Source organism: Carya illinoinensis, chromosome 11, assembly GCF_018687715.1.
Source record: "Carya illinoinensis cultivar Pawnee chromosome 11, C.illinoinensisPawnee_v1, whole genome shotgun sequence".
Classification (NCBI taxonomy): Eukaryota; Viridiplantae; Streptophyta; class Magnoliopsida; order Fagales; family Juglandaceae; genus Carya; species Carya illinoinensis.
The window spans coordinates 39,936,633-39,963,062 of NC_056762.1; the positions used below are offsets into that span (position 1 = coordinate 39,936,633).

At 35.5% G+C, this 26,430-nt stretch overlaps 3 protein-coding genes across 9 annotated transcripts; 1 reads left to right on the forward strand and 2 right to left on the reverse strand.

Annotated features, from left to right (window-relative positions):
* Positions 1–787: 787 nt before the first annotated feature.
* Positions 788–4,113, reverse strand: LOC122281102 (ubiquitin domain-containing protein 1-like). The gene is made up of 4 exons (XM_043092372.1): positions 3,910–4,113; positions 2,538–2,660; positions 1,380–1,499; positions 788–1,096 (listed from the first exon to the last, which is right to left on the reverse strand). Exons 1-4 carry the CDS (start codon positions 3,944–3,946, stop codon positions 1,032–1,034), a joined length of 345 nt encoding a protein of 114 aa, XP_042948306.1. The 5' UTR covers positions 3,947–4,113; the 3' UTR covers positions 788–1,031.
* Positions 4,114–4,700: 587 nt separating this feature from the next.
* LOC122281097 lies at positions 4,701–15,100 on the reverse strand. 4 transcript variants are annotated; one of them, XM_043092367.1, is made up of 7 exons: positions 14,875–15,100; positions 14,500–14,568; positions 14,183–14,350; positions 13,296–13,466; positions 7,451–7,663; positions 6,537–6,625; positions 4,701–5,819 (listed from the first exon to the last, which is right to left on the reverse strand). In XM_043092367.1, the coding sequence occupies exons 1-7, from the start codon at positions 14,957–14,959 to the stop codon at positions 5,172–5,174; spliced, it is 1,443 nt and encodes a 480-aa protein (XP_042948301.1). In that variant the 5' UTR covers positions 14,960–15,100; the 3' UTR covers positions 4,701–5,171. The 4 variants fall into 4 exon arrangements, with proteins under 4 accessions (XP_042948301.1, XP_042948300.1, XP_042948299.1 ...); XM_043092366.1 differs by having other exon boundaries at positions 4,701–5,822; positions 7,451–7,660; positions 14,875–15,099; XM_043092365.1 differs by having other exon boundaries at positions 4,701–5,822; positions 14,875–15,099.
* Positions 15,101–18,635: 3,535 nt separating this feature from the next.
* Positions 18,636–24,747, forward strand: LOC122281561 (protein transport protein Sec61 subunit alpha-like). Of its 4 annotated transcripts, none has more exons than XM_043093158.1 (8): positions 18,657–18,793; positions 20,643–20,665; positions 20,842–21,215; positions 21,574–21,801; positions 22,207–22,561; positions 22,645–22,772; positions 23,589–23,724; positions 24,171–24,747. In XM_043093158.1, the coding sequence occupies exons 3-8, from the start codon at positions 20,872–20,874 to the stop codon at positions 24,408–24,410; spliced, it is 1,431 nt and encodes a 476-aa protein (XP_042949092.1). In that variant the 5' UTR covers positions 18,657–18,793; positions 20,643–20,665; positions 20,842–20,871; the 3' UTR covers positions 24,411–24,747. The 4 variants fall into 4 exon arrangements, with proteins under 4 accessions (XP_042949093.1, XP_042949092.1, XP_042949094.1 ...); XM_043093160.1 differs by having other exon boundaries at positions 18,659–18,793; positions 20,647–20,665; XM_043093159.1 differs by lacking the exon at positions 20,643–20,665 and having other exon boundaries at positions 18,636–18,793.
* Positions 24,748–26,430: the final 1,683 nt, after the last annotated feature.

The window sequence follows — 26,430 nt, forward strand, 5'->3', positions numbered from 1 at the left end:
CCATGTTTATGAGTAGCCTCTAAAATAATGGGTTACAAGTCCAGGCCTCCTCCAGTCAAAAAGTCACCCAATATGGGAAACACTGCTGCATCCAATCGGCCAACAGTTTTTTTTGATAAATAAATCAATCGGCCAACAGTTAAAGCGGGAAACAAGAAAGAAGGGAACTTGAAAGATCCTAACAAGGCAACATTCTGTCATTCTCCAGTCCTCATGATGTACCTATAGAACTCTAATTCGTAGTATCCAAAGAGAATGTTTTCGGCTTTTGCTGTAGCCTATAGAACTGAATGGAGTTAGGTCCAAAACAATTAACTGCATTTCGAGCTTCGAACCCAAACTTTCTCACCAACTTCATAAAAAATTACACAACCCATTAATAGTAAAGACACACTCTCTGATGAATTTGATATCACTCTCCACAAATTTCTATACATACCTAGTTGAACACAACGTCTTTAAAAGAGAGAAAACATATAGGAACTATATTGAAGAATATTTCCTTTAGTTTTGCCTAAGATGTCAATTTAGGGATCATCGTTTTTTTTTTGGTATAATCTACCTTCTATATTTACTCTCCAGTTTACCAATAGTTCAATGTAATAGCCCTAATCCATTGCCAAATATGAGGATCCAGAGAAAGTCTGTTCTACTCTGGGAAATGTATCTGGAGACGCAAAGGTAACAGTTAACAAGCCAAAGAAAGGTGATTAATATAAATCAAATTAACTTGCAGCATGATTGTTTTTACCTGGAGAATGGTTAAATCAATCAAAACAATCACTCATGGACCCAAAAGTATTTTCATTCATAAGATGAGAAGAAAGTCCACTGTTTGGGAATAAATCCAAATAGTTGTTGCATTCTCATTCAATTACCAGAAGAAACTTACAGCAGGCTAAAAGGAGTCCAAAGTGAATGCAAACGGAAGGGCACTTTGTGAAAGATTTGAACGCATACAACAGAATAATGTACATGATTTACATTCAATCTCTGGGCACAAACGGCGCCATGTATCCTCCTCTCAGGTATTAACCGTCTTGAATCAAGTTGGTTGGTTCACTCAACACGTATTTGGGTAGTTCATATTTTGCACCTGCAATAAGTTTTGTAAGGCGAGATGGCAAAAGTTCATGAAAAAGAGAAAATCAGCACAAAATAAATAATACCATGAAAACAATCGCAGAACTAGCGTTCAACATTAAAGCAAGGACACACCATATTAGAAAAAGGGTGCTGATCCTGACACCCTAAGTTAATATTTGGTTCAAGTGGCCATGTATGTTTTCTATAGAACAGTTTGTTCCCCACATGGACCAACGAAATTTCTAATCGGGGAGAAGTTATTATAAGAAAGGAAAGCAACATGGATTAAATACCTCTTTCATCATAGCAAATTGTCAAATCAGCACTCTGAATTATGATCCCCGCACTGTCTACAATTGCTTGCGCAAGGGTTAAGTCTGTTTCAGCAGCAGCTCGAAGTGCATCCCAAATCTCTATTGGCCAGGAAAATGATAATTATTCAGATCAATAATATTTATCTCTTACTTATTAAAAAAAATGATAATTACATTTCAGTTATACAGGTGGAAAATTAAAAGCATTTGTAAGAAAAATATTTTTGGTACCAGAGCAAGGCAACAGAAAATCATAGGAACTTGGCAACAAACTAGATTATTAACCCGCTTTCACTCCTAAGGTGATAAAATCAAAGGAAAATAACCATAGTTTGAAGAATTTGAAAGTTTATAATCTTCTCTGACAGACTTGTATTTGCTAGCGCCCAAAATATAAAAAGGTCTTACTATAAAAACGACATTGTAAAAGATATTTTCCAATCAATAGAAACAACCATGTTACAGTGCAATAGTAGATAATTGATTGACTGCTATGGATGTTAAATGCCAATTGCAAACTGAATGTTTGGAGTCAGCTATAAAAACATCTGACACCATTATTCTCTATCAGATTATACACCATCATGCCCTTTTAACTACAGTCAATTTGACCTTTCCCATAACCTTGTACTGGCTTAATTAACATTTTTTTCATAAGAGGGCGAGACCTCAAATATTATTGATAAACTCTCTTATGCAAACCGTGGTTAAAATTAAACATCTTGGTATTCATAAGATAACCTAAAAAGTAAGATGCCAACGAATAAAACCCCTACACAAAACAACTACACAATTCAAACCTACCAAATGAAACAAAGGACTTTTTTTTTTTGCCAGATAATTGGTCACCAAGGAAGCGGGGTTCAATAACAAAGCACACAACACATAATGCAGTTCTAATTGTTTCTCTCTCATAACTAACCCCCTCATACGCTTTGGTAATAAATATACATAATTAGATAAATGAAAATTATCTAAACATGAAATTTTGATTGTATACCCAAAAAAGGATTATTAAACTTGGACTTGTTTATTTATCTTTTCTCAACTTTGTTATATTGCAAGCTAACCTTAGATAATTGCAAAATCTTTCCAGAAAAATATTTGGGCAATCTGACAAAATGTCAAAAACACTACCTTTCCTGCCACCATAATGAGGAGCAGTGTCCCAAAACTCGTCCCTCATCTGCATGAGTTGAGTCTTTGTTATTTGCTGAGGATGCTTCCAAGATTTTGGCTTCCGGATCTTTTTCCCATTCCCTGTTTCACATTAGAATACCATTCAGCATTACCAACTATATTTAACATATTATGTGAATCAGGACTGTCAATCTGATAGCACCAGTCATTAGCTCACCATGACTGAAACTAGTTATTATAGCTATAAATCTTCATGAAATAATAAAGTTGGAGCACAGCAATTGACGAGAGTTCTGAAATATTTAATGGCTACTAGTCCAACTGGAGTTTAAGCTGCATGTGTGTTGACGGTGAATGACATAGACAAGAAAGAAGATGACATGTTCATTAGCTCCTTTATAAAAGAGCAATGCCAGTTTATAACCAATATTTCATTATAAAAACAATGGTCTAAACATTGTGGCGGTGCCCATTCCCCTTTGTAACTCATCTCACATTTTTTCATCATGATTTGGACTTTTTTATTATAAATAAATAAATAATTAAGTGTAAATGTCAGCCACACTCATGCAAGCATCGGTACTTCCAAAAACTTCAATCAAAGAGTAATACCCCACATGTTCTTTCGGTACGGGATCGGGAATCTGATCAGTGTCAATAAATAGGGCTAAAGATCCTATCTTCCTTTCTGTCGTAGGATCTAAGGAATAGTTAACGGGCAGGAAAAATTAACATACTCGTTGAGAAGCTGTATGCCAGGAGGTTTTAGAGCAGTAACAAAAACTTAAGATTAGTTGGTTGTTACTCTTCAACTCTTTGCAAAATATTGTAGAATTATTTTATGAATATGATGGATTATACAAGTACCTTATTTTGATTCGACATTATATTTAGAAAAAAATTGTTCCAGAAACTCGATTCTGAAATTTTGGATTCACAATCAGCCAATCTACAAAGAAGACAGTCGCTGAAAACGCAAAGAATGTACAGAACAAACAATTCTCATGCCGAAAATCAGTAGAGAAATCAATGAACCTTTAAACCAATTGAGAAAAGAATGAGAGAGAAAAAAAAAAAGTACTGCATGGATTGCTAGCCAGAAACTACAAATAACTTTCAAAATTGCAATTCTACAAATCCTAGATTTTCACCAGACTATGCCTACCATAAAATAACTATTTTGGCATAGTTTCCAGACAAATATTAGTTCATTTGTAATGAATTACAAAGAGATTTTACTGTAATCATGATTTATTATTATTATTTGTTGTTTCCCGTGGGTTTTCTCGGAAACCAAACGGAAGTTGAAGTCTTGGAAACAAGCAAATCAGAGACAGAGAGCAGGATGGAGATAATAAAGTGACCTCACCGTCGCCTTTGTCGGGCGATGATAAAGCGCAGCCCATTCGGCTCCTGATTCCCAGACGAAATGAATCGCAGGTTCAAGGGAGAAAGAGAGGTGGAAAGGAGAGCTCAGAAAAGCAGAGTCTTCATGGAGACGCGAAGTCAAAGGTGCAGGAGGAAGCTTGTGCTGTCGATTAACTTGATTTTGTTGTTGCCGTGGAGCTAGTTTTGTTCAGTGTGTTTAATATAAAAAGCAAAACGAAAAATAAAATTTCAAAAGCTTCGGATATTTTTAAAAAATAAAATAAAAATTGGAGAGGTATTATCCGTTAATCATTGCACCATTATAAATATGGCGGTAGCGGCGGCTGTAATAATCTATGCTTATCTCAGAGGAAAGCTGATTAAAAGTAAATTTATAAATGATTTGAATAAATATTGTTAAATTATTTTTAATATAAAGTAAATTTGATAGATTATATAAAATTACATTAATTTATAATTTTATTTTTATTTAATTTTTTTTATATTTACAACAATTCTCATTTTATTTACATGCAATATGGATTTTCCATTGTTGTAACTTTGTTTTTTTTTTTTTTTTGAATTTTTAAATAATATAATGAAAATTCGACACAACATATCACATGATTAAAAAACAATTTAAAATCATATAAAATGCCTAAAATCATTTAAAAATGAAAAACTATGCAACGGAAGCGCAAAATGATAACAATAAAAATAGAAAAACAAAAGAGATAAATTTACAAAATTTAAGAATAGTTTGTACTACGTAGTTACTTTACTGGCAACCCAACATCAAAATAAGTTTATTATTCCACAAGATATTGGCATTTTTTGGACAGCAGGAACTTATTAGTTACAGTACTACTATTCAAACGATTGACAACAATCTTTTGTGACGGGGCAAAAATAGAGAGCTCAAACATCAACCTTTGCAGGCTTTCTCAACAATGCCATTTCTGGGCTTCTATCAGAAACATCAAACAACACCCATTTACATTTAAGACAGACCATAACCTATGTAACTCCAAGAAAGACAAAAGTCCATGCAATGCTGCTCCAAACAGGTGTTTCAGCATCCTGAACAAGTTTTTCTCTGAGCTCAACTTCATCTGCATTGATCTCTTAAGAAAAAACACATATCCTTGCTCACAGTATCGGTTCTATTACAGACTAGATCAGAAGAAAGGAAAAATAAAAAAATTGCTACATCTAGGAGGGGGTGGAAAATAAGCTAACTTTGAAAGGCACAGAACTGTTTGATCAAAATCGGAAGGAATTGTCTGACCCATACTTACTCCTGATATTATAATGGTCAAACTTTGGATCGCCATAATGCACAGCATTCATCACTGTAGGCTTTGGTGCTTCCCCCATCGCTTCTAAAACCATTTCTCCATTTTTATCTCGCTGACGATGCCTTGTTCTTTCTTTCTGGCTCTTAGACTTGATATAAGAAGGAGCCTCACCTAACCCATAAAATTCTGCATGCTCTCGTTGTTTTGAAGAATTTTGCTTGCTTGACAATGAGGAATCCTTAAAACTGTTTGATTTGATCTTTGGGGGCTTCATTTCTGAGTATTTATCAGTTCTATTAGAAGTATGGGCCTGTCGATGTTCAGAAAGAGATGCAGGAGTCGTCTGCCCCTGGACTAACGTGGGCCCAACTTCTTCTTCAGGCATCCGGAGAGAGTCTTTTAATGGAGTAAGGCCAATCCTGGGGCTATCTGTTTTGAAACGAGAAGGCATGCAGAAAAGGGCTATGCCAGCCAATGCTTCGCCTGCAAGCTTGGACAGATCGATAATGAGCTGCCCAAAAGATGGCCATCCCGGCTCCTCTTTTATGCTCTCCACGATAGGAGTGAACTTTTCCTGGTTTGAATGATCCTTAAATTCACTGTCTGAAAGTTGCTGCTGCATCAGTAATTCATTACGTTAAGCCAACATGTAAGTAGGCCTACATGAGCATCTACTTTTCAACAACAACAACAACAAAAAATAGAATGGTTTGGGCCTCCAAGAACAACTAAAAAATCAGGACTTCTAAGACAACACAAATGGCAGTGTAGGCTACTTGGTCTCCATTATTATTATTTCTTTTATAGGCACCGGGTGTCCGGAAATAGCATCATGACTAATCCTGGGAGTGCACAGTCCCTCGGCAAGGAGTCTCCCGCAAGTGCACCTTAGATAATTCAAAGGAAAAATCTCTCAGTCTGATGGCCCCTAAAGATTGTTTGCATCCAAGGGAAATCTGAACCTTAGACCTAGGAGAAGCATTACCCCCAACCCCAAGGCCTTTACCACTTGAGCCAAGTCCTAGGGGTAACTTGGTCTCCATTAATCTAATTGCACACAAAAGAGAGAATCAGAAGACCAAATTTTAAATATGAGCTAATAACCTTACAGACGTAGTGAACTTAATTTTTGGTAGGAAGTTCTCTTAAAATTGTTGACGAACTTGGTGATAGCGTGGCAAACTTACTTAGTCTGAGAGTATTTGGATGTGGATAAGACAGAGGAAAGGAAAGACACAGTTTTTTTTTTTTAAAGTAAAAGACTGAAGTTGGAACAATTGTAAGCATCTGAAGTTTCTGTCCTTTACTTAATTGATTGAAAGAGAGATACCATCCTTGACAAAAATGAAGGTCCAAATCCTTGCTGAAGCAAACATGTAACATATCCTACCAAGACAGCACCAACAGCCATAAGCACATCTGCCAAAACATCCAAAGTTAATCACTACGTGGCAATGCAACCAAAGCCTCGGCCATGACATCAAAGGAAAGAGAAAAGTTTTTTTCATACAGAATGAGCATATATCTCAAGAGTACACCGGTAATGCAAATCAAAGCATTAATGAAGAATAACACAAAATACCAATTGAATTTTAATACAGCTTATTGATATCCATATTAGGAAATTTTCTAAAAAAACTAAAAATTCTGAAAGAAAAAAGGGTAAAAAATTTTAAGAACATGTGAGGATGGCTTACTTCTTGAAAACAAGCCATAGCACGGCAAAAAAAATAGAAGACAAATTTTAATCGCAAATGTTGTCACTTGAAGAAACAAAATGAGGGGCCCATATCTCAACCAAACACAGAAAGCAGAATGCCAGGGAATGTGACATCCAAAAGATTTGTGTTTCCAAATAAGCCCATTCTTCATAATTCTGGTACATTTAGTTGTTATATACACATTGCAAATGGTGGCTCATGTTCAGTTTACCATAAAAAAAGTCTCTTTTGGGCACCAGCCATTGACCCTTTTTGACAACCTTCAAAGCTTCTATCATACCTCTCCATCCAAAAAACTTTTTTTTTATTTTTATTTATGGACATATCTATCTATTTTCTAGATTATCTATTTTATAACATACTTATGATACATTAAGATGACCATCATGGGGGGTTAGACAGCACGCATCACCATGCCGATTCCATGGTCATAATAATCACAAAGGGAGTAACATCTTTTCTCCACCTTTTTTTATAAATGAAGCTTAACTATAAGAACAAACCATCAATAAGGGATCCAAACCTGTAGCAGAAATTGAACTATACTGGTAATCACAATCCTCCTGGTTGAGAGAGATTTGCCGAAGAGCAGCATTTCCTCTATCGACAACTAACAAAGAACAGGTAGGCCGAACATATACTACATCAAAATCATTAGAGAATTTCGCATCCTCGCTTGGGCCATCGCTGTACCCTGCAACATTTGATTTCCCTCCAGCAATGGTTGTCACACCTGCTAATGGAAATGGTTCAGAAAACAATTGCAGAGGAAAAACGAGGCAAAGCTATATGAGAAGGCAATATCAACCTGCCATGTTTCCATTATCTTGTAAGATATATATATATATACAATGAAAAGGAATTAAATAATAAAAGCATATTATTTGGTGGTAGACACAAGTAGCAAAAGGTGGCAGACACAAATAGCTAAAAGTAGATTCCATCGCTTTCCATCATTTCATTCCATTAATTCATTCCATTATTTGGTGGTTGTAACCAATTTCTCAGAGTGGACGTGAGGTGCTGCATGAGTGGCTGCATGTGATAATTCCAATACCCTCCCGCAAGATGGAGAGTAAACATTGATTACTCCCATCTTGGACAAGAGTCGAGTAAACGCAGGGGATTGCAACGGCTTAGTGAGTAGGTCTGCAACTTGAGAATGTGAAGGCACATGAACTGTTCGGACCTGTCCCTCAGTCACTTTGTCTCGGACTAGATGGCAATCTAGTTCAATGTGTTTCGTCCGTTCATGAAAAATGGGATTCGCAGCTGTGTGAATGGCTGCTAAATTGTCACAGAACAGTGTGGCAGGTCCATAAATATTAACATGCAAATCGGCAAGAAGGTAATTTAGCCAAGTCAGCTCGCATACCACCGATGCCATTGACCTGTACTCAGATTCCGCAAACGATCTAGAGACGGTAGTTTGTTTTTTTGATTTCCATGAAACCAAGGATTTTCCTATGAATACACAGAATCCAGCAGTTGACCGGCTCCTCTCAACATTCCCAGGTTCGTTTTCCTCTGTCTAACTCCATTTCTTATCATTTACTTTCCCCTCAATTCAAAGCTTTCATTGTCTCTATTTCTTCCCAAACCGAGCCAACCTCTTATAGCCAAGCCATCAAAGAACCTGTTTGGTGCGAGGCAATGAAGCTAGAACTTACTGCTCTTGAGCTCAATGAGACATGGTCCATTGTGGAATTACCTCATGTCAAGAAAGCAATTGACTGCAAATGGATATACAAATACAAGTTTCGGGCCGACGGAACCATTGAAAGAGCCAGAGCTCGATTGGTCGAGAAGGGCTTCACACAGCGCGAGGGTATCGATTTCCATGATACTTTCTCGCCAGTAGCAAAGATTGTCTCCATACGGTGTCTCCTTGCCATCGCAGCCATCAAAGGATGGGAACTCCAACAACTCGACATCAACAACGCCTTCGTCTACGGCAAGCTCGACGAAGAAATCTACATGCGACCCCCTCCTGGACATCCTGCTGCCAAGACAAACAAAGTCTGCCAATTGAAGAAAAGTATCTATGGTTTACGACAAGCTTCACGACAATGGAATGCGAAGCTTACTGCCTCTCTGGTTGAATTTGGCTTTGTACAATCCAAGGCCGATTACAGCCTATTCACCAAGACAACCTCCACCTCATTTATGGCATTATTGGTATATGTAGACGACATCGTCTTATTGAGTTCCGATGCAACATCAAATGCCACGGTGAAGTAGTTTTTGGAGTCTAAATTCAGAATCAAAGACCTTGGGAGTCTTAAATACTTCCTTGGGATGGAAGTTGGTCGTACAAAGAAAGGAATTCAACTATGCCAGCGCAAATATGCACTTGACATACTGGCCGAAACAGGTATGCTGGCCTCCAAGCCATCTCTGTTGCCCATGGAGCCAAATCTAAAACTCAGAAGGGACGAGGGTGACATCTTCAATGATCCTGCACTGTATCGTCAACTTGTCGGCAAACTTCTATATCTCATGCACACAAGACCAGATCTCACTCATAGTGTGCACCTATTAAGTCAGTTTATGGAGACACCGAGGATTCCTCACTACAATGCAATTCTCAAGGTTCTACGATATCTAAAAGGGACACCAGGTCAGGGACTATTTTTTCCCGTTGATTCACAACTAAATCTCACAGCTTATTCAAATGCAAGTTGGGCGGATGTATTGGAATTATCACATGCAGCCACTCATGCAGCACCTCACGTCCACTCTGAGAAATTGGTTACAACCACCAAATAATGGAATGAATTAATGGAATGAAATGATGGAAAGCGATGGAATCTACTTTTAGCTATTTGTGTCTGCCACCTTTTGCTACTTGTGTCTACCAACAAATAATATGCTTTTATTATTTAATTCCTTTTCATTGTATATATATATATATATCTTACAAGATAATGGAAACATGGCAGGTTGATATTGCCTTCTCATATAGCTTTGCCTCGTTTTTCCTCTGCAATTGTTTTCTGAACCACTGAGTCAAGTTAGATGCAGTGATGTGAGGGCAATGAAAATCACGTAGGTAAGCTGGTGCATGTCTGGTTCGAGTTGAGCGTCGTGGAGTTGGGTTGGTGGGGTTTCGATTAGCAGGTGGGCTTGGGTTATTGGGTGAGAGTGAGTTATTGGATATATGTACGTCTGAGTGAAGTGGCTCTGTAGAGGCAGGAAGTGGTGTAGTATGAGAAAGAGAGGGCTAGACGTAAGGGGGAACAGGTTGGGTGGAGTCTGTATCTATGTGGAGAGGTTGTGAATCGAGAAGAATGGGTTGAGTGGAATTGGATGTGGTAGGAATGGTTTTGAGGGGAAATGTATCCTCATGAAAAACGACATCACGAGAAATAAAAATCTGATGGGTGTTTAAATCAAGGAGTTTGTAGCCTTTTATGCCATGGGGGTAGCCTAAGAATAAACATCGGCGGGCACGAGGATCAAACTTGGACCGAGTTTGGGATAGAGTTGAAGCAAAACATAGGGATCCAAAAACACGTAGATGAAAGTATGAGGGTTTTTTGTTGTATAAAACCTCAAAAAGGGATTTGTAGTTGAGAATGGGAGTTGGGGTTTGGTTAATCAAATAAGTTGCTATTAAGACAAAATCATTCCAATATTTTGTAGGAAGACCAGACTGAAATTTTAGTGCTCTTGCAACATTTAAAATATGTTGATGTTTTCTTTCGACCAAAGCATTTTGTTGGGGTGTGGCTACACAAGTGAGTTGATGAATGATGCCTCTTGGGTGATAAAAATCTGGCATAGAAAACTCGGGACCATTATCACTTCGGGTTACCTTAATTTTGGAAGCAAATTGGTTGTCAATGAGGGAACAAAAATTTTGGAGACAGGGGCGTGCTTCAGCTTTGGATTTTAAAAGATAGAGCCAAGTACATCTAGTAAATTGATCAACTATAGTTAAAAAGTACTTGGAGCCATCGTATGCTTGAATAGAATTGGGACCCCATATATCAACTGAGATAAGATCAAAAGGGTTCATGACATTGTTTTCTGATTGTGGAAAGGGTAGTCTATGCTATTTGGCAAGTGGACATATATTACATGGACTGGCTTTAGTCCAAAAATGAACATCACTTTTACCAATATCATTTAAAACAGTTTGTGTCATGAAGCTATGTCCAAGCCGAAAATGCCACAAAGTAAATTCATCATGTTTTATAATAACAGTGTTGACACTTTTGGAATGAAATAAGGTAGAAAAAAAATTGTGAAGAGCAGTGGGAGGAGGTGGTTCGGGCTGTAAGTAGTATAATCCATCATGCATCTCACCCTTCCCAGCCGTCATCAAAGTTGAAAGGTCCTATATATAGCATGAATTGGAGAAGAAAAGTAAGCAACAATTGGAATTTGTAGTTAAAGACTTGGCGGAAACAAGGTTAAAGGAAAATGCTGGAACACACAATACATGTTTGAAAATCAAATGAGGAGAAAAATGTATGTCACCGAGATGAGTGGCAATCGTGGTTGTACCATTGGGAAGTTTGATTGAGTGACTAACACGAGTGATATTGTGTGTAAAAAAATTGGGACTGCAGACCATGTGGTCTGTTGCCCTAGTGTCGAGAATCCAATGTGGGGATGAGGTGCTTGTGCTGTTGTGTTAAGAAACAGAAACTGTTACCAGACATGGTGGGGGAGTGGAGAAGCTGCGCCTGGTTTACAGCTGCAGGTGTGTTGTCAATGGTGGAGGATGAAGATGGTTGGAGTAAGGCAAAAAGCTTGCTATATTGTTCTTGAGTAATGGGCGAGCCATTATGATTTTGCTCCTGCTCAAGAGAAACTATATTAGCAATGTATTTGGACTTGGGGCCATTTTTGTGGCTTGAAGGATAACCATTCAACCGATAACATTTATCTTTGGTATGGCCTGGTATACGGCAGTGAGAGCAAACTGGAAGGTTGGGATTAGCTTTGAAACAGCGCTCAAGGGAATGTCCTGAAATGTTGCAGTGAGAGCAATATAAACGTTCCTTGCGTGAGGATGATGAAAGCCTTGGATCTGGTCCTCGTGTGACCATCGCAGCTGGTGCTGGTGTTGGTGCATAATGGAGTTGCCGACGTCTCTCTTCTTGTTGAATGAGAGTGAAAACACGGTTTAATGATGGAAGTGGATCAGACAAAAGTATTTGAGCACGGATAGCATCATAGGAATCCTGAAGTCCCATTAAGAACTGCATGACCTTGTGACAATGATGATATTCCATGAGAGTCTTGACAGATCCGCAGGTACACAGAGGCATGGGCTCGTATACCTCGAGTTCATCCCAATACCCTTTGAGCTTATTGTAATAAATGCTCACATTATCAGTATCTTGAGTTAAGGAAGACACGGCCTTCGTGAGTTGGAAAATGCGAGGAGCGTTCTTTATAGAGAAGCCCTCACGAAGATCACTCCATACCTCTGATGCTGTCTCGGCATGGGCAATCGTGGGTCGAAGATCTGGACCAACAGAATTTTGGAGCCATGCAATGATCATGTCATTGCATCTTTCCCATGGGAGGAACAAAGGATCTGAATCCAGAGGTTTGGAAATCTTACTCTCGAGGAAACTGAGCTTATTTTTTATGTTTAGAGCTCTGCGCATGGAGCGAGGCCAGGTAATATAGTTTTCGGTGGTGAGTAACTTAGGGACTAATGGAGATGAGGCATTCTCCCCAAGCTGAATGAAATACGGACTGGGTGGGTGATGAGGATTGTCCTCAGGTTTGGGGTTCTCAGGAGTAGACATGGCTGTATGAGTTGGGGAATTTGGAGGGCTTGAAGACAATTGGCTCATGATACCATAATGGAAATGGTTCAGAAAACAATTGCAGAGGAAAAACGAGGCAAAGCTATATGAGAAGGCAATATCAACCTGCCATGTTTCCATTATCTTGTAAGATATATATATATATATACAATGAAAAGGAATTAAATAATAAAAGCATATTATTTGGTGGTAGACACAAGTAGCAAAAGGTGGCAGACACAAATAGCTAAAAGTAGATTCCATCGCTTTCCATCATTTCATTCCATTATTTGGTGGTTGTAACCAATTTCTCAGAGTGGACGTGAGGTGCTGCATGAGTGGCTGCATGTGATAATTCCAATACCTCCAAATAATTTTCAACCTCAGCAATACTTTTTTTCTATAGCATCCACTGTTTTTCCCTTCAAAGAATAATTTGTAATTTGTAATAAAGTTATTGGTACATGGATGTATCACTTATATATATTCTACTTTGCCACTTACAAATAAAATCCTTATCAAACGCCAAAATGCATATTTATAGCCTAGCTTCTAGCTGTAAATTGTAATTATCAGGGCAACATGAATTTAATATACCAGCATCCCCAATCTTCCTGATGGCCAGGTTCAAGGTATCAGCAACATACACATTGCCTTTATCGTCCATGGTTATGCCTTTGGGATGATTAAAACGAGCGTCACTAGGTTTTCCATCCACATAACCTGTAAAACCCTGAAAGGACCCAGCAACTAACCTTCCCCTGCTATCTGCAAAAACAAAAGTTTCAAGGAGAAAAAAGGAACAAATATAAATTAAAAAAAAAAAATCAGAATATGAAAACAGATCGTGGCAATCAGCCTGTAACATTTAAAATTCAATTTCGCACATGCAATAACCTTCATTTGGAAACATGAAAACTGGTGAAAGTAATAGAAGACTGTACAAACTCTCATGTCGCTTTTGTGTCTGATAAATGAGAAGCTCCAGTAAACTAGACCACTAAACAGCCATGCTTAGCTTTTTCAGTTGTCTTCCATTTTTTTCATTTTTGCTTCTTTTCTTAACATGAAGGCTTAGCTAGTTTGTCTTTTTCTTTTCTTTCTGTGCCTTTTATTCTTCCTTACTTTATTTTTTTCCTATTATTTTTTGTTTTAGTATGAAGGCCTAATTGAATTGTTATCACCATTTTCTTGGATCTTGAATACTGAAAGATCTAGGGTGTATAACTTAGCATTGCACCTTTCCAGAAAGAAAGTTCAGTATTTCCCTCTCCACAAGTACATTTATGCATTCTTTCCAGCAACCAAGTGGAGCAGACATAAATAGAAATGACATCATTTTGAACATAATGGTTATTGCTATGGCCTATGAGCAAAATTAGCAAATAGGTGAATATCTAAGTAAATTAAACTTGAAACGATCAAATTCCAAATAGAGCTAATTATTGAAGTTGTAGCAAGCAAGAGGAGAAGAATAATCATACATCGAGATAATGGCGGAGTAATCCTAGCAATGTTGCTATTAGCCGCATCAATGGCAAAAAGTTCGCCATCCTCAGAGACATGGATTCTGTAAGGAACCACTCCAATCTCATTTCCTTCCACGACAGTTTCAACCAGGTATCCATTCTCAAACTGAAGAACATTCCCATCTGCATCAAACATACCATATGATATATATGGAATGGGATTAATGGCACGCGCACATTTGAAACAACAACAACAAATACATAAACACTAACAAGTAAAACATGAAAACTATATTTCCAATTATACATCTAAGAAGAATATTTGGAACAACCTGATTGGGGAATTTTGGAGGATGCCCTGGTCCATTTAAGAATAGATGAAAATTGTTTGATCAATGGCGCTGTTGAGTTTATGCAAAACAATGCACAGGTGAAGCAACAGTGAGAAAACTTATTAAATAACAGTCAGGAAACAAGCATAATCAGCATCAAAGAAGAAGAACAGTAATTAGTACGAGGAAAGAAAAGGAGAGCGACACACAGAGAGTTACATTTTGGGTTTAGCACCATCAACACAAGATTTGAACAAAAGATGCCAAAAGTAAAATTAAAGTGAAGAAAAATGAGTACGTACACGAAGTAAACAGATCAATCTAACCAAAACTGTTATAAGGCAGAGAGAAAGAGAGAGGTAAGGTCAGGGTTACCTGGAAGAGCAGCATGAGCTTGAAACTTGAGTGTACAAACAAGAACAAGTGCTGAGAAGTTAAGAAAGATAAGGGAATTTTTCATGGCTCCGGAAAATATCCAAGACTTTAAAAGATAGGAGAGATCAGTGGGTAAAGCAGAAGCAAACTAGCAACTCGGAGTTGAAAGCTTCGAGTTTATTCCAGTCCAATGGCGCTCGCTCGCTCCCTCCCTCCCTCCCTCCCTCCTTCTCTCTCTCTCTCTCTCTCTATCCTGTCTCTCTGTGTCTCTCTGCTTTTTTTTTTTTTTTTTTTTTTTTTTTTTTTTTTTTTTTTTTTAAAGTGAGTTTTTCTAAGGAGGGTGGAGAGTTTTTTCAAACTTGCCACTTTTTCCAACCGGCAAATGCTGCATCGATCGAGGATGCAGCACAATTGCACAAAGAAAAAGTTATCGATTTATTTTTATTTTTATTTTTTATATTTTGCTATTTAAATATTAAAAAATATTTTTAATGAGTTTATAAATTTTTAAAAAATATTTAAAAAAATGCAAAATAAAAATATATATTTTAGTAGAAATCATCTGGAGCCACTGTCGTAGCTCTAACATAATGAGGAATCCTACCATCAATTTTTCTTGTTTTTATTTTTTATTTTTTAACTTCCTCTCATAATTATTCTGTAACAAAAATACCACCATTATTTTAAAAAAATTAAGATAGAAGAGCACCACTAAAAACTTTTATAAAATATTAAGGGTAAGTTTGGATAATGAGATGAAAATTTTTTATTTTTGATGAAAGTTTAAAATATTATTTTTTAATATTATTATTATTTAAAAATTTAAAAATATTGAATTAAAATTATAATAATAAAATAAGATGAGATAAAAAATTCTTATCTCAATTTTTCAAATTCTATCATATCAAATTGAGAGAATTAAAAATCATATTTATTTTGTTAGAAAAGAATATCAAACAGAGATTGAAAATTGTAAACAGTGAAATGATTGATAATCTATCTTTTAGATAAATATTATCTCATAATAATAATGTTATATATAATTTTAATATATGTAAATCCGGTACAATTTTTTAAAAACATAAGTGAAAGTCGTCATGAAAATGTTTACTTTTTTTATATGACTACTAGATTTCTCCTACTTTAATAAATTAATAAATAAAGTAACTCTTTAAGATTGAATAAATTATTTCTCATTTCACAAATAAAATATTCAAATAAAAACTCATTTAAAATAAATAAATAGAATAGAAATATATTTTGTATAGACTTAAAATAAGATTTCTCTTACGAAAGTAAAGTATTTAATTTTACTCCGTAGAGTTTTTTTCTTTTGTTTATAAAACGGGCATTTAAATCAATTTTGCAATTATAAGTTATAACACAACAATATATGAAAAGCAACTTAAACCGAAATTGTTTTTTTTTTTTTTTTAAAGTTGACTTTGGAATTTTCCTTTTCCTTAGCAAACTTCATTCATTAAGCTAAATATATACAAAATTAGTTGGAGGGTCTTTTTCACTATAAAAGCTTAATAAGCATTGAAGAATACTAATAAGGGGTATGCTTCCATATTTTTTATTGGAAGTTGCTCACTGCGAAATGTCGCGCACATATGAATTTTGAGATCGATGAATTTTGTTCACTTGCTATCTTTAAAACTGCTTAGCAAATGTTTTATATAACTTATAATGGAATACTAATAAGCATTGAAGAATACTAATAAGGGGTATGCTTCCTGTTTTGAGCTTATTGAATTGCTTATTAGCTCCACAGAGGCTTCTCCAATATTTGGGTCTGTGCTGTGCATTAGGGTTGTGTAGAAAGATTGGACTTTAATTGTCAGATTTGCAAACTGTTGCTGCTATGCTGCCATGGTTTTGGACTGCTACATCAAATAACAATGAATAAAAGCCTTATGGTGGGAGTTGCCTTGTAGGCTCTTCCTGGTGAAATTTGGTGAACCATGTTTTGTTGTGTTCATTGAAAATTTTGGAGACTTTTAAGATAAATAGGTCTAGAGATGGGCTTATTGAGTTATAAATAACCTGATTTCTAAAAAATCAAATAATATCCATGGCTAAAGTGGCAAAAAGTTGGAATGCTTGGGTGTTTTCCTCATATATTGCCAAATTAGTAGCATGATTGAGAATAATTATGATCCAATTTGAAATGGGTTGTTGAGCAAATTGAGCTATATTGATAGGCCATTTTGATTGCCTCCACAAGATTCTTGAGAAGTGACAGTTAAGAAACAAATGAGAGAGACTTTTATCTTCAGTGTGACAAAGAGGTTAGAGGAGTTGATCATATTCTAGAGGTAGAAATCTTTTTAAGAGTGATCTAATGGGCAGTATGTTATGGTGTGTTTTTTAAAGGAGAAGTTTTAATCTATCTTGCAACTTAAGTCTCAAGGGTTTCTTCTAACGGTTTGGTAATAAAAAATTTTCATCTCAAATTTAAAATTATCATCTCATCATTATAACTTTGTCAAATCTACATATAAAATATAATAAATAATTCAACTTTTTCTTAACTTTTTTAAATTATAAAATAATAATAATATTAAAATATAATATTTTAATATTTTATTTTAAATTCAAAATTTTCACCCCATTTACCAAATAGAACCAAATTAGCTGGGTGGTGCGTGGGGTTTTAATTTTGAGAGTTTATCATGACAGGATAAGCAGATTTGACAAAAAGGTTCTAGTTGAATGGTGTGCCCATTTGATCCTATCATTAGTGGTTGAGTAATTATAGTTGAGAGAGAGAAATTTTGAATTTCATTGACAGGGTATGGGGAGAATAGAACCCGAAGAAGAAGAGTGTTTCATCTTCTTTCAAGTTGACTTTCGAGATTTGGAACCATTCAAGCAACCACCACGTTAAAGAATTAAAATGCTAAGAAGTAAAGTATCCGAAAAAAGGGGAAATTCTCCTTAACGTGGAAATCTACTTTTCTATTATTATTGAATTTAGTTTATTAAGGTATAGTATTTGTGAGTTTTAAATCAAAATCTTATCTGATTATATATATGTGCTAAATTATTAAATTTAAAGAAAACACTAGTATGTATGTATTTTATAGAATTTAATGACAAATTCGAATAAATATAAAGGAGTATATAAATATCAAAATACATTTAAATAGTATTTCTAATTTTTTTTTTTTGTAATCATTATGTTTTCAAATATGAGGTCATGTTTGGTTTCTTATTTTTGAGAAAATTAGATAATTTTGAAAAATATTTAAATGTATTGTATAAGAGTAATGTTATAAATAGTCGTAGAGTGTGCAAGCGTTATGTAATCATTTTGAAAAAGAATAAAATCTATTATTAAAAAACTAATTTATTTTTATGTGGGTCATATATTGTTCATATTTTTTAGAATAATTGCACAATATTTACGTACTTAAAGATTGTAATTATATTTTATCTAATGAAAATATATGGTATAGTTGAATATAAATAAGTTTTTAAGATTAATTTTTATAAAATTGTTTTGATTTTTACTTTTTGATTGAATGGAAATTAAGATAATATACTTTTTAAGATTTGAAAACGTTTGATTGATTTTGGAATTTTTTTTTAAAATAATTATGATATTAAAAAAAAAATAAAAAAACACGCAGATGTTTTCTACTTGTCAATCTGCCGGTCCACGATCTGTCAGAAGAAACAAATTATAGAATCCGTCAAACATGCCGTCTCCTCTGATCCACGTCACTTTCATTTCACACGTGTCAAATCTTAATTCGTTCGACCTTGTCCCTCTGACATACCTTCAAGCCCAGGCCCGAAAGTCTTCCCCGAGGCTCCTTCAGATCCATCTGCTCTCCAACCAATTTCTCAGAGAGATTTAGAGGCGCCAGCAGGACTTCGATCTTTCAAAATCGATTCGTGCAGATCTTCGGTTAGTTTCTCGGCCTGAAATTATCTTGCTGTATCTCTCTCCCTTTCTCTCAAGATGTATAGATCTCTTAGATTTTCGGATATATTGATGTATGTAATCATATATGTTGGTATTCATGTGTATACGACTATTCTTTTTAATATATTCGAATTTATTATTGAATATATGAATGCCTGGTTCCAATTTTTGTTGTTGTTGTTGTTGGCCTCTGTAGCATCCGTTTTATCTTTAATGTGCTTTTAATTATCGAAATAAGATATGGGTAGATCACTATGTAGTTATCTGATAAACTGACCGGTCTGCATGGCCATGTTTACTTGTTTAGTATTGGAAATGCAATTTGTATCTCATTTTTAAGAACCCAAGTTGTAAATTGAGGCAAAAGGATTATCTTCTTCTTCTTCTTTTCTGCTTTGTCTTCATTCTTATTTTTCCTTCAGTTGAAAAAGGGCTAAAACAACTTATCAGAAAAGAGAAAAAGGGTTAAAAGGTGTTGAAAATGACTGTTTCCTGCTTGCTGAGAGTGAGGTCAGTTTTTTTTAAAATAAAAAAAAAAAAACAGATATGAAAGAAATTTGTATGGTTTCACTGCGTTACCAAACACATGTATGGCAGCTCTATATGGAGTTTTCAGAGACGGACACCGGTTCTCCCTATGTATACCCTCAGCTAGAAGTTAGAAATTGTATCTTCTATGCAGGATAGGGTGTTTAGCTCTCTGGCTGCCATCTGAAAAATCAGTTTGCATTCTATATTGAAGACAAACGCCTGGTGTTCTTCAAAATATTAGAACTATAGATTGGAATCTGATAGTTCACTGTTTTTAAAACCCTGTTTGATTTGGAAATGTAGATTAATTCATTTCAAGAATTGATTTGGGAAATAGAACTGATAAATCATTATTTTCTGGTTTAAAAATGAAAATCTCACTTTCTTAGAAAGTGTGTGTAACAAAGGTCATAGATTTTATGAAAAATGGGTCCATTTTTTTTTTTTTATAAGTAAGAGGTAAATTTTATTAAAGAGAATGAAATATGTACACAGGAAGTATACAGAAAAATGCCTAAATACATTCTAGAAGCGCTACAGTAAAGATAAGAAATCATGACCATCGGTTCCATCAAGCACAATGGCTGAAAAACATAACAATAACGTGTGTAAAAAAAATTCTGAAGCTCCGCCATAGTGCCCTCCCTATCTTCAAAGCACCTTGCATTCCTTCCGATCAAGTACACCACATAATGCCCAACAGTATCATCTTCCATACTGCCGCCACCTGAGGACAGCCATAAATGTCATTCCAACAAGCAAGTCAACCACCCTCAATGGCATTACCCAAGAAACATCAACTCTTCTAAAAATCTTGTTCCACAATGTTCTTGTCACCTTACAATGCAATAATAAGTGATTCACTGATTCTCCATGTTTTTTTCACAAATAACTCCTATCCATCACAATGAGTCCCCTCCTCCTTAAATTGTCCGTGGTCAGAATGTTCCCAAGAGCAGCTGTCCATATAAAAAAAGCTACTTTGGAAGTCACATGGGACCTCCAAATAATTTTCCATGGGAAAGGTACATTACCTTGTAAGGCCAGAATTTTGTAAAATGCCTTAACTGTGAACTCCTTGCTGCTGTTGAACCTCCACTGTATCCTATCCCCCTGTGCCATTATACTTCCTGTGGAGTAAATCAATCTATGAAAAATGGGTTCATATTCATGGCATTTTTCCTAGATTTTTTTTTTCCAATATTTCAAAAGGCAAATTGATGTTTGTTTATTTTATTTTCATTTTTGTTTGTTTTCAGCTAGAGGCACTCATTATTTTAACCTTTCTTTTTCTTGCTAGGCAGTTGTCAATTCAGCCACAAGGTGTGCTCTATACCAACATTAACTATTTGTTTGTACTCCCTCGTTTGTTTTTCTACATATTACTGGTCTTGATGGCAGTTTTCATTTGAATCGGGGAATCTGTTCTATATAGATGGCATTCATTGCCTGTTTTATATTCAACATTGTACTCATTTATTCCTTTAATGGCTGTGCAGATTGGGTTGAACTAGTTTGTACGAAGTAAGATGGGAGGAGGATTTAGGGTGCTTCATTTGGTCCGACCATTTCTGTCATTTCTGCCTGAAGTTCAGAGTGCTGATAGAAAAATTCCATTCAGAGAGAAGGTCATCTATACTGTGATCGCTCTGTTCATTTTCTTGGTTTGCAGTCAGCTCCCTCTCTATGGCATACACTCCACAACAGGTGCAGACCCATTCTATTGGATGCGTGTTATTCTTGCTTCAAACCGTGGGACTGTCATGGAACTTGGAATCACCCCAATTGTGACTTCTGGACTGGTGATGCAACTCCTTGCGGGGTCAAAGATCATTGAGGTGGACAACAATGTACGTGAAGATCGTGCCCTCTTGTAAGTCTCTTTTGAGAAGAATTTATATATAAGCTTTTTGGGCCTAGTATTTAATTACTCATTTGATTTTATGTCCCAGTTCTGTTATCAGACAACCAAATTTTTGTAAATCATTGTGTTGGGTTTGCATTGATTAGTCATTTTCATGTATGTTCTCCATGCATCATTTTTTACAAATTTGCTCCCTAGTTTGTTGTGCGTGTTGATTATTAAAGCTTTTTCTTTGGGATGCTCCCTCCAAAGCACTAAACTGCTTCTTCTATTTTTATTTATTTATTTATTTTTCCATTAACTGTGACTGGATTTTGCAACTTGTGCTCACTGTTTGACATGATGGTTTTTCCTTTTTCCTTCGCAGAAATGGTGCACAGAAGTTACTTGGCATCCTTATAGCTGTGGGTGAGGCGGTTGCATATGTTCTCTCTGGGATGTATGGTAGTGTTGGCCAACTTGGAGTAGGAAATGCCATTCTTATTATCATACAGCTCTGCTTTGCTGGTATCATTGTTATATGTTTAGATGAGCTTCTTCAGAAAGGATATGGTCTAGGCTCGGGAATTTCACTTTTCATAGCTACCAATATCTGGTAAGTGTTCTAATTTCTTTTACTGATTTTTTTTTTTTTAAAAAAAAAATCTTACTGACATACAGGTCATTTGAACTTTCAAGCCTGGAGGAGCTCAAAATTTTCTTCCTTCAATACTCTCTTCCTTTGGACAGCTTTTATAGACTTTAATGGGCTTAACTTCATGTTTTTCTTGTATATTTTTCTTCTTCTAGTTAGGCATCCCTCTTATATACATCCTGCATACTTGGGTTGTGCCTCTTAGGTAGCAAAATTCGTATTTTTTGATAAGTAAAAAAGGTCCTCTATATACTCATAAAAGAATTTACTTGAGGGACTGGTATCTTTTTTGGAACGCATTTCGTTCCTTTTTAAAAAAAAATGTATTTCCTGATGAATATTTGAATATATATTATTCTTTGTCAGTGAAACCATTATCTGGAAAGCATTTAGTCCCACCACTATTAACAGCGGGCGAGGCGCTGAATTTGAGGGTGCTGTTATTGCTCTATTCCATCTGCTGATAACTCGAACGGACAAGGTTCGTGCTCTTCGTGAGGCTTTTTACCGGCAGAATCTTCCAAATGTGACAAACCTCCTTGCTACAGTCCTGGTCTTCCTAATTGTAATCTACTTCCAAGGTTTCCGTGTGGTTTTGCCTGTGAGGTCCAAGAATGCCAGAGGACAGCAGGGTTCTTATCCAATCAAGCTGTTCTATACCTCCAATATGCCCATTATTCTACATTCTGCACTTGTGTCCAATCTTTACTTTATTTCCCAGGTACTGATATTTTATGCTTGTAATCACAACTTGGATGTGACCTTCTGCATTACCATTTGATTAATATATTTGTATTTGTGCAGCTGCTATACAGGAAGTACAGTGGAAATTTTCTGGTAAATCTTTTGGGTAAATGGAAGGAATCTGAATATTCAAGTGGTCAATCTATACCTGTTGGTGGTCTTGCGTATTATATCACTGCACCGTCAAGGTAATTTAGCATTTGCCCTTGTTGAGATTGCATTATTTCTTATACACCATGCATTATTATTGTACTTGGATATGGGTTATCATCATGAGCAATAAATATGATAAGATGCAGACAGCTAATGAGCTGTAGTTCAAATGATACTTCCCTTTTATGATACAATCACAGAGATTTATCAAGTGTTGGCTATCTAAGATACAATAGGGTGAGGATACATTAATTAGTTGATTGTGTGCGTGTGTGACACATTAAGTTTGCACAACCTACATCCTTATCCTCCATCTCTTTCTCATAGGCAAAGGTGGTACCAATTGAGCTAGATTTAATTGACTACTAATAGATGTTGAATAGTATATAAATATCTTTTTTAAATACGTACGAAGCTAAGATTTTGTATACAGGTATAAATTTGTATAAATGAAATTCTAACATTAAAACTGAAAATAAAAAAAGAAGTGATCTCACAATCCACGTTTGCCATTTATAAATTGGGAATTCTGAAGTTGTTAACTTTAAAGAAATTATATTTTGTATTCTATGTAGAACCCCTTTTTTCTTAAGAAAAATTCAGTTTTTACACTGGAACATATCAGTGTTGTATCTGACCCTTAATTTTCTGTATCTCTTATTGATAAAATATTTATTTCTTTAGTCTATGTATGTGAATCCTCTGTCTTCTGCCATATACATATCGAGAAGGTTTTAATAAATGGGCATGGCTGCTAATTGAAGAATCTGTGCTACCCTGCAAGTTGCGTGAATTTACTCCTTGCCTTATTGATACTGGAAATCTCTATTGATACCATCCTACATTTTCAGCTTAGCTGATATGGCAGCCAATCCTTTCCATGCGCTGTTCTATCTAGTCTTTATGTTGTCAGCGTGTGCACTGTTCTCAAAAACTTGGATTGAAGTTTCAGGATCATCTGCTAGAGATGTTGCCAAGCAACTAAAGGTAAGAATTCTCTAAGATCCAAGTTCAGCTTCAGTTGTACAAATATATATATATATATATATATGAGACACAAGTTTCTCGTGTGCGTGCATGTTGGAGATGGAATTCTTGGCGTTTTGAGCTTGAAATTGGTCATATCTTATGGCATACAAACTGCTATGACTTTGAATTGGTCCAGTAATGCTGTCAAAATTATTTTGGTTCGACTGTCTGCATGCATTTTTTATTCATAATATTTTAATATGTTGTATTTGGGGTCAATTTAGTTTCCAACTTGGACTCAAGCTCGTTATATTAAAAACTACCCTTCAATTTAACATAGGAAATTACTTATAAAAAAAATATATTAAAAACTACCCTTGTATAATTTTTGTTTAAATCATAGAAGTCCATTCCAAAATATGGGCAGCATGTCATTTTATGTATACTTTCTGCTGAGTTTGCAGGAACAACAAATGGTGATGCCTGGGCATCGTGAGTCAAACTTACAGAAGGAGCTGAACCGCTACATACCCACCGCAGCAGCATTTGGAGGCATGTGTATTGGTGCATTGACTGTGTTGGCAGATTTCATGGGAGCAATCGGTTCTGGGACAGGAATTCTGCTTGCGGTGACAATCATTTATCAGTACTTTGAAACATTTGAGAAGGAAAGAGCGAGTGAGCTCGGCTTCTTTGGTTTCTAAGCTTACATCTCATTGCCAGAAGTTATGCCTGGTACCTTGGCGGTGCTACTGAGTACTGAGCTCCCCAGCAGTTTTGGTGGACTGAGAGATGTAAGTAGGTCCTTTTTAACACGAAAGAGTTTGGTTCAAGATGTTAGGGCCTAGGGGTAGTTTGTTAGTACTGAGATAAGCATCACTTCTTGTATCTGTTATTTGTTTTGCCCCTTTAAGACATATACCTTGCTCCCATATTAATACTCCACCATTGGACCTATTACGAGTGCCATGGATATTTAAGATTACTGGTTTTTAGATTTTTTTTTATGTGATGAAAATTGCCTAATTTAGATTCCTTGCATTTCTTGTGTGTTTTTCATTCACTTTTGTCGAATAGGGTAGTATAGCCTGTGATTGCCTAGCGACACCAAAATGAGGCAGATGGTGTCGTTTAACCGAGATTATGGAATATTTTAGAAGTATTGAAAACTGAAACATTCCGTGTCTTCCCGCTGCATATTCTTGCTTAAAATATCTCGTTTTTTTTTTTTTTTAATATTTTATTTTTTTTATAACATGAAAAATTTGTAGCTCTTAGTCTATCTTTACTTTTTATTTTTTTTAAATAAGATTTTTTTATTGAACATTCTATAAAGTTAAATTATTTTTTAATTCTTTCCTCTACTGATAATTGTATCCCGTCAACCTAAGATACCTGAAAAAACGATTTTAAAGAAAAATGTGTCTATATGTGAAAAAGGAAGAGATTCAAAATTAGTCATTCTGTATTTTATCTTATTTTATTTTTATTTTGAGATCAAGCAAACTCCTTTTCCATTCCTTTATAACAATGTCAGTACAATCATTCCATCTCTTTCAATACAATAGCACTAATTTCATTTGGTCCTCTTCCATCTATATTTGCTCCCCATTATTTGTAAAGCCTTATGTACTAATACATGAGCAGCTCCATTTCCTTCACGATAGATGATGTTTTTATTTTATGTAATGTTGGGAAGCCTCTCCTTTCGGATCCATTCATGTAGAGTAAATCTATGTCCCGTGTATCGTATCATAGGAAGTTTCCTTACACTAAACTAGTTAAATTCCTAACTTTTTTTACCAGAAAGTGTGGTTTCAAATTATTGTTTGCATCCATAAGGTGTTGAATCTTAGATTTTGAAGGGAGTGATACTCCAAAACCAAGACCTTTACCATTTTGGTCAATCGGGTTTCCTTCATAGATGAATTGAGCTTACTAATCTATTCTCAAGGAAATGATATGTTTAATATATGCCAATATATGTCCTGTCCATGTCAAATCTTGCTCAGTTGCTTGCACTCTTCAATTGCTTGCTTGCACTCTTCAATTGCTTGGATTACATTCTTAGCAACTCCTTCAAACACTATATCTTTCACTTTTAAATCAGAACATATTTCAATTGACCCTTACTATTTCTAGCAATTACATCAATCCCCAAAGTCCTTCCAATATCATATTATCATGGCCATTATCTTGAAAATGACTTCTAAATGATAGGCTGGCAAGTTAATACAGCTTTTGTACGCAACAAGGATTATGTTCATCATACACATCACGAGTTTTGTTATTCATATCTCACACACTATATTATATTTTTTTTAAAGTTTTTTTAGTTTTACTCCTCTTCAATTAATTGAATTCTTTTATTCATCATCCATATACTATATAGCTAGTAAAAAAAAATTAAAAATTAAAAAATCATATATAATGTGTGATGCGGAGAAGAAGAGTACAATTTTTCTACACATCATACGGTCTCCTCCAAACCAACCGCGCATTAATAACAAATGCACAAAAACACAACAATCCTGGGCCATGCATGTTTTTTGCCCCTTATCCAATTAGTCCCGAGTCATTTATGATCCGAATTAAGATAATAATTTTTTAATCCAAATATTTTTTAATAATTAGAAAAGAGAAGAAATCGGATCAGCATTATACACCCCAAATTTGGCTCACGTGTATAGATCTTTTGTTTTTAATTTTTTTTATTTCCATAAT